This window comes from Salvelinus sp. IW2-2015, linkage group LG31, assembly GCF_002910315.2.
Source record: "Salvelinus sp. IW2-2015 linkage group LG31, ASM291031v2, whole genome shotgun sequence".
In the NCBI taxonomy this organism is placed as follows: Eukaryota; Metazoa; Chordata; class Actinopteri; order Salmoniformes; family Salmonidae; genus Salvelinus; species Salvelinus sp. IW2-2015.
Window position 1 is genome coordinate 6,889,592 of NC_036870.1, and position 8,706 is coordinate 6,898,297.

Below are 8,706 nucleotides of genomic sequence, written 5' to 3' on the forward strand. Positions count from 1 at the left end.
TTGGAAACAAACATCATTATGTTGTCATCCAAAGTCACATGTATTTATTTTTCCAAGCTATAGCTCACAATATTTTACATACAGCAGGTTTTTAAAGGACAAAAGAGTTTGGTCTGCTTGGTGTTGCGATACTGGCACTGTCACAGCCCTAGAACGCTGTCACTTCCATCATGTACCCACGCCTCTCCACCTCCCGAGTGTCAACCTCCAGCCAAGCACTGCAGGCTGGAAATGTGCTTACAGATTACATCTCGCAGGCTCAGCACGATACGTTCAGACTGTGCACAGACTTGTGTAAGAGAGAGATGAACGGAACAGCGGGGGAAAGACAGAAGACTTAATCATTTCCCACCTTCCACCACCCTCCCTCCCTCCTCTCCTGGGCCAGGTTGTCGACTCAACTCTGTCAGATCCAACAGTAAGCAAAGGTCAAAGTTGAGGTAAACGAAAGATGAAAAGACGAGGTGTGTCAGCCCAAGCAGGATTCGATCGCTGGGTGGATAAGTGCTGCCGAGAACAGATAACACTGTGCCAAGATGAATTATGCCCCTAATGCTATCTGGATGGGTAGCTTTTATTCATGTCATATATGTACAGACATACATGTACAGTGTGTCCAAGGCCTGTTGCCATAGACACATCTTATTAAGATCGTGTATATTCAAATTCCCCAGAAACTCAAACCGTTGTGTTTTGATAGGTGTCTGTGCGTGTGTTGGACTTTCTCTTTCACGCTCCCTTCTCTATCTCTCCTTCTCTTGACGTCTCACCCTCCCTTTGCTTGTCTCTCTCTCCATCTCACCCTCCCTTTTCCTCTCTGTTGGCAGAAGGAAAGCAGGATGAGGCTGTAAAAGCCAACAGTGGGCGGGGAAAACAGTCTCCAAACACTTGCCCGGCAACACCCACATGATAACAGGCCACTCACTGTACCTGTTCTGGTGACTTAGCGTTCATGTAGGTCAGGTAGCCACCAGCATTACAGGTTACTGAACTGCCCTTGTGACTTCTGTCCGAATTCTTAGCTGAGATCTAGGCTATGCATGCCCAGAAACTCTTGCATAAATCATAGATCAATGTCAACTTGAGTCCCCCATGTGGATCTCACATTCAGATGTATATAAGGATTCGACCTATTTAACTGAGGTCAGTTCCATTAAGGAGCCAAATCACACGGTGAAAGGGTCAATAATAGTCTCAGTGACAGAAACATGATCTGCTCAGGTCTACCTGTGGCCTGAGGGGAGGCAGGGTTATTAGATATCCCGACCAGCACACAAACAGAACGCGCGTGCACTGTGCCAACTCTGCAGAACACAGTTTGCATAGGATAAGTGTCAACATCTCGGTCGAATGGTGTAAGGTAAAGCTCCACTGGATGAGTGGTGCTCAGTATGTCCTAATGTCAGTATGTACATGCACCTGTGTGACTGAAATATGCCTGACGATGTCATTAGGAGGGAACGTACGGATATGGCCTTGTTGGAGGTCGTAACTCCTGCTATGTCCCCGTCAGAGATGCGTCTTTGCGGTGTAAAAACGTAAAACTGTAAAAACGAGCCATAGTGGATGATTGTGAAACCGTTAATTGGCATGTGCCATGTTCTTCTGTGGAAGAACCAATGAAGTGTTTCGCCATGAGTTCAGCGTGTTATCCAAGCCTCGAGGCATATTGAGTGGTGTGAGAGGCATGCGTGCCTGGGTGAATGTGTGTGTTGGCATGACCCGTCCTGAATTGTGTTTTGGCTTAACCCGCATGCCCGGTAACCACGGCAACCCTAGCCACACAAGCAGCGACTTCCTTATCTGTAGAAAAACGTTTCCCGCTTTTTTTTGCTCACCTGTATTTTTTTCCGTTACTGTGTTTATTAGAGAACTGAACATGTGTATTATGAATGCAGACGGGAAGAGCTAGTAGCTACATGAGAGGGGAGCGCGGATACTGTGGCTGATGTAATGCATCTGGCCATGGCTCTACTGCGTTTCATCAGCCTCCGGTACCATTTCACCCTTTCCTTCAGAAAGGGCATCGGCATCACCGTGGTGGAACTCAGTAAGTGAAAGGTAGAAAATCAGGAAACTACACTGGTAATTTGCACCTTTTCTCAAATCAGATTGTCACGTAATCGCTTCCTAAACTCATCTGTTCTTCAAAACGCCCATGTAAACGAATGATAAAATGCTCGGTAGGCATGTAAAACATCTACATCCTGAAAACTTAGGCTGAGTTCCATTTCTTCCCATCCCTCCTATATTCTTCTCCTCTCACACTGTGTTCTCACAATCTCTCACTAAACATATAAAAAGAAAATGTGTCATGAGGCCGATGGTGAAATACATGTCCAAGACAAATCCAATCCAATTGCAGTCCTATTAAATGCCCCTATTCCCCCTGTACTAGACCCCTTCCCATAAGACTCTTTGTCATGAATCCTATCACACTCCTTTTACCATCCCCATGATCCCAGTATTCACACAATCACTTCCTGAAACATTTTCCAACTAAACCCTTGCATCTAAACCAATGCTAAATTAAACCCCAGGTCAGTACTCACATAGGCATCGGGGAAAGCTCTATACTTGGGCACCAGGTTCTTCTCTGGCTCTGGACTGAAGTGAGATCCTCCATGGACAGACCCTCCATGGACAGACCCTCCATGGACAGACCCCGTGTTGAACAGTGGTGAGTTCAGGCCTTCGTTACTGAAGCTCCTCTGCAGACCCAGACCAATAGAGCCCACAGAGCCCATACCACCCAGTCCCGGGCTGAGCTTGGACTGGGAGTCGTTAGAATTGGCGAACGACCTGTGGATGTCCAGAGATGAGCTTGTGGGACTGACAAGGCTTCCGAGGGTAGAGGTGAAGCTAGGGAGGGGAGGGGGCCTGCTCATTCGAGAGTCGGTGTCTGTGTTGTGTCCGGTTAAGGAGCCAGACATCAGGGAGGAGAAACGTTCGTAGCGGAAGGGGGTTGAAGGGTCAGTTCCAGTTCCGGTTCCAGCTCCAGATTCAAATCCAAGTCCGCTCCCAGGCCCACCGGCCATGCCCATACCAACCCCTGAGCTCATGCGGTCCTGGTTAGGCCCTATGTCCGGTAGGGAGCCTGTACGGAACAGAGAGGGCCGCTGGCCTGGGCTATGGGCYTTGCCGTTCTCCTGTGGCTGATCAATCGATGCTGAACGATAGCTGGAGAAGAGGAACGAGTTGTCCAGGCGCGAGGGGCTTGGAGACTGGTTGTTGCTCCCTCCGTTTAGTATGGGGGACGGTGAGTGCTCTGAGGATGAGTCACTGCCCAAGGAGCTCTTCCTCACGATGATGCTGTTAAGAGCCGAGGCTCGGAGTGGGAGGTTGAGGCTTCCACGGTCCCAATGGTGGTCCCCAGCCTGCTGCTCCTGCTGCTGTTGGAGCTGCTGGAGCTTCATCATCTCCAGAGGGGAGCGCATCTCTTTGGGGGCACCCCGGTTGAGGCCCAGGTCTGCGGGCAGGATGTAACGGTCGTTAGAGACCTCCAGCGAAGACCCAGCGGGCACCTGGGGAGATTTGGTGTTGGTGGGGGTGGAGCAGGGGGCATCCTCCACGATAGGGGAAAGGGAGGAGAAAATGGAGGGGGCAGTGGACCCACGCAGGCTCCTCTGCCTCTGGACCGGGATAGGGTTCATGCTCTTCAGGGTGTCCACCAGGCATTCCATATCACCGTGATAGAGGGAGCCTGGGTCAGGGGTCACGGGAGAGGAAGAGGGGGAAGGGTCCGAGGAGGGGTCAGGGAGCAGCTCCACGAGTGTGGCCTTGTACACCCCAGAGAAGAAGTCACTGCTGTCTCTGCTGTAGTCCACGTCGTCAATGGACTGACCTGCCGAGGAGAAGTTTGAGACTGGGAGCGACTGTGGATCACAGCCTGATTTTATCTTCTTTGCCACAGACTCTCCCGCCCTACTATTTTGCTCTAACCCTCTCTCTCTCTGTCCTGCAGGTGCAGTGGCTAGCTCCTCCTCCTCTTCCCACTCCCTCCTCCTCCCCCTGCCTGTTTCTGGCTCGCTACTCTCATGGCTCAGCTGAACTTCGCTCCTGTCGCTCAGCCAGTGACCGTTGCCGGGGGAACCGGGCATGTTCGAGGAGTGGGAGGACAGGCCAGGTTCCTGGAATGGCGGCCTGGGGGAGGCGAGGTGTTGTCTGTACACAGGGAGGGAGGGGGACAGGGAGGAGTAGAATCCATTGTGCGTGGACACTTTTGACTCATCCGACTGAGAGTCAGGGCGCCAGGACACCCCTGTGGGGTCAAAAGTGGTTTGCACCCCCTCATACCGGTCTCTCCATTTGTATTCTGGTACGACTGGATCTAGGTCACTTTCAGTTCTATCGGGGTCAGTGATAGTGCTTTTACTGTAGTCCACACTGTATTCAGTGTGGTCTGTGGTGTCATTGTCGGTGACCTGGGAGACTTTGCGGAAGTCCTGTTTTGATTCATCCATGCCCTCGTGGGTGGGAGAGGGTCTTATAATGAGAGTGGAACGGTATAATTTCATCTCGCTGTCTGACTCCAGATCAGCCACTATCTGTTGAATTTCTGAATCAGAGCCCTCAGAGTGTTTTAAAGGACTACTGCGAACAGCAGAAGCATCCAGAGACCTAACAGGTAGGAGACAAACAGAATGGCACAAGTTAATGATAGTCATTGACCAATCATGGCAGTGTTTTAATGAAGGACTGTTTTGTCAAGAGGTGGTGATTATCTAGGCGAGCTATGGAAATCATAGAGGTGAACTTTAGGTATGCAGAATTGGGTGTACTGTAAAAAAAAAAAAAAAAAGTTAACACAAGCTAGGCTACATGCTTCACCAGCAGTGTGTCAGTGGCTGGGTTTTGTGTCATTGATTGGGGAATGTAACAATGATGGCCCAAAAACTGTATATCTTCTTGTGTATAGTTAGTACATTAGTATTTGACAAATATATATATTATACATTGTGTGGTGGGCCAATTTTCTTTCAGACTGTGCAACCTAAAATGTATACCGGGACGCAGAAGAGAACTTACACACATTGCAACGATGTTTAACCAGAGATTAGTTTGTGTTTACAATGTGAATGAAGAGTTGCTGAAAGCTAAAGGTTACTATAAGTCAACAGGTTTCGAATGATGCCAGGCCAAACCTACTGTGATACTACTGTGGATGTTTGTTACATTCCCTTTGAGCTTGAATGTCACAGGTTTACGTGACAAATTAATTTGAAATGAATCACTATTTCGCCATCGCCTTCAGAATGTGCAGAGAACTCCAAACAAAGCATTACAGGTACAGTCACTTTTGAATCCCAGTACTATTCCACACATGACTCAAATAACCGTTAACAGCTATAGTGATTACTGTTCTGTTACAGCTCTCTGTGTTGGGAGGTGGCATTAACTAAAGGGCCCTACCTACTCTTCGCGGAAGGAATTKGGGGGGKGGGGGGGGGTTTCAAGAAGCACTAGAGATCAAAAGATCAGAACATAGCACTGTGTTGTGATCACCTTTCCCCAAACCTGTAGGTGTACAACCTGAGCTCTCTCATACAGTACCAGTCAAAAGTTTGGACACACTTAGTCATTCAAGGGTTTTTCTTTATTTTTCAAAATGTCCTACATTGTAGAATAATACTGAAGACATCAACACTATGAAATAACACATATGGAATCATGTAGTAACCAAAAACAGTGTTAAATCAAAATATATTTTAGATTCCACCCTTGATGACAGCTTTGCACACTCTTGGCATTCTCTCAACCAGCATCACATGGAATGCTTTTCCAACTGTCTTGAAGGAGTTTCCACATATGCTGAGCACTTGTTGGCTGCTTTTCCTTCACTCTGCGGTCCAACTCATCCCAAACCATCTCAACTGGATTGAGGTCGGGTGATTGTGGAGGCCACGTCATCTGATGCAGCACTCCATCACTCTTCTTCTTGGTCAAATAGCCCTTACACAGCCTGAAGGTGTGCTTGGTCATTGTTCTGTTGAAAAACAAATTATAGTCCCACTAAGCGAAACCCAGATGGGATGGCGTTTTGCTGCAGAATGCTGTGGTAGCGATGCTGGTTAAGTGTGGCTTGAATTCTAAATACATCACTGACAGTGTCACCAGCAAAGCACCCTCAAACCATCACACATCCTCCTCCATGCTTCGCGGTGGGAACTGCACATGCAGAGATCATCCGTTCACCTACTCTATGTCTCACAAAGACACAGCGGTTGGAACCAAAAATCTAAATTTGGACTCATCAGACCAAAGGACAGATTTCCACCGGTCTAATGTCCATTGCTCGTGTTTCTTGGCCCGAACAAGTATCTTCTTCTTATTGGTGTCMTTTAGTTGTGGTTTCTTTGCAGCAATTTGACCATGAAGCCCTGATTCACGCAGTCTCCTCTGAACAGTTGATGTTGAGATGTGTCTGTTACTTGAACTCTGTGAAGCATTTATTTGGGCTGCATTTTTTGAGGCTGGTAACTAATGAACGTATCCTCTGCAGCAGAGGTCACTCTGGGTTTTTATTTCCTGTGGCGATGCTCATGAGAGCCAGTTTAATCATAGCGCTTGATGTTTTTTGCRACTGCACTTGAAGAAACGTTCAAATTTCTTGACATTTTCCAGATCGACTGACCTTCATATCTTAAAGTAATGATTGACTGTTGTTTCTCTTGGCTTATTTGAGCTGTTCTTGCCATAATAATTTTTAACAAGACACACCTGTTGTTAATTGCATTCCAGGTGACTACCTCATGAAGCTGGTTGAGAGAATGCCAAGAGTGTGCAAAGCTGTCATCAAGGCAAAGGGTGGCTACTAATATATTTTGATTTGTTTAACACTTTTTTGGTTACTTCATGATTCCATATATGTCATTTCATAGTTTGATGTCTTCACTATTATTCCACAATGTAGAAAATTGTAAAAAATTAAGAAACACCTACTCATTCCAGGGGTTGTCTGAACTTTTGACTGGTACTGTATGTCAAATCAAAAACAGATGCCAGACGTGCATTCCTCATAGGTCACTGTTGCATAATTACTATGTTTTGAAGTATGATTAATATGCGTTTAACAGACGTGGTAACACTTTAATTGGATAGTCCATCTGTCGATGCTCTACAGACAGACAATCTACAGACTAGTCATGTGGGAATCCAAATCAAACCTGGTCCTGGGGACTCAAAGGGTTGCACTTTTTCCCCCCCTTCCTAACGCTCACACACTTCACTCTTCATTTGAAAATCAGGTGTGTGAGTGCTAGTGCAAAAACAAAAATGTGCACCCATTTGGGTCCCCGGGACTAGGATTTTGATGCGCTGAACTAGCTCACCTGATTCATGTAGTCAAGGGGCTTGATAATTAGTTGACAAGTTAGCTCTGGTATAGTTAGAAAAAACCCTGCTCTAACCCACTGAACCATTAGAACCACTGACTTAGGATCAGACGAAGCAGAAGCATTTGATTTCGTGTCCGTAACAAAAATGTGTTGGTCTGTTCAAACATGCAGGGTCTCTCTCCAGGGACAGGTACAAATAGACAGACTCAACATAAAGTGTGCAATATGCAAACTACTAGAGAGACGAGTGGGGTGTCAAGTCAGACGTAAGCGTCCTATCTATGCGTTCCAGACTAAACAGCAGTCCTTTTATGAGTCGACAACAAAATGTTTACCTATATTAAATGGAGTTCATCTATCCTCACAACGTCTCCCTAATTTCATACTACCATTTCTAGCAGAGCATTTCTTTTTCTAAACTATGTCTTTATCCAACTTCTTTCCAGTGTTTTTCTTGGTAGCGTGCTATGGCACTTCTCCATCCATCCGTTTCAGCGGGTAGATCAACTCCTCACAACACCAGCCCCCGGGGAAGACCAATTTGTAAGTCGCTCTGGATAAGAGCGTCTGCTAAATGACTTAAATGTAAATGTAAGACAGAAGGGCCTAGCTACCACATACCACTGCACCTCTGCTGGAACATGCAGCTTTAAAGAGCGACTATCCCTAAAAAGCAACTTCTCGTTTAAAAAAAAATGGCCTACGTGTCATTGGTATGAGTCAAATATTTATTCCAGTGTCAAAGTTTAGTATAATGTGTAAATAGGATCATCTTGGTCATAAAGTCAGTCTCGTCCAAAACTAATATTTGTGAAGTGATAGGAAAAGATTGTATGTCATGGAATGAAGGGTACCAGAAAATGTTTCTATGGGTTGGGTTTATTTTAATCCTGCCCACATGCCCTCAACACCCAAGTAATCATCAATTCGGAGCGCAGCTGCACACGACCTGATCGTATTCCCAACGGTCAATTTGGTTGGACAACCCTATGGGGCTAGTTAGGAACCATCAGTAAATTACACGATGTACATGGGACTACATTGTAAAAGGTCAATAGGTCAACTTCGCCGCGGTCGCACACCAGCCGGCTGAGGCTAACTGGCTAAATCATTTGGCTAACTCTTCACACCTGCGAACACAGACAAGAGACACCCGCATCCAAACCACACCCCGGAATCAACTCCCGTTTGAATTCAATCATGGCTGCTAGCATTTCTTAAAGAGCCAAATCTAAAATGAGGCCGAATCAGGAAGTGCAGTTGCCCTTTAAAATATCAAATCAACACAAACTCACAATCATCTGTTCCAACATGAGAAATTTGGAATTCACACACACACACACACACACACACACACACACACACACAC

At 46.5% G+C, this 8,706-nt stretch overlaps 1 protein-coding gene across 2 annotated transcripts in view; it reads right to left on the reverse strand.

Annotated features, from left to right (window-relative positions):
• LOC111955561 (serine-rich adhesin for platelets) overlaps positions 1-8,706 on the reverse strand; it is a 77,646-nt gene that overhangs the window by 23,362 nt on the left and 45,578 nt on the right. For both annotated transcript variants that reach the window (XM_070436431.1, XM_023975768.2), the window contains exon 4: positions 2,553-4,620. In XM_070436431.1, coding sequence (XP_070292532.1) covers positions 2,553-4,620 — 2,068 coding nt within the window. The remainder of the gene's footprint in view (positions 1-2,552; positions 4,621-8,706) is intronic.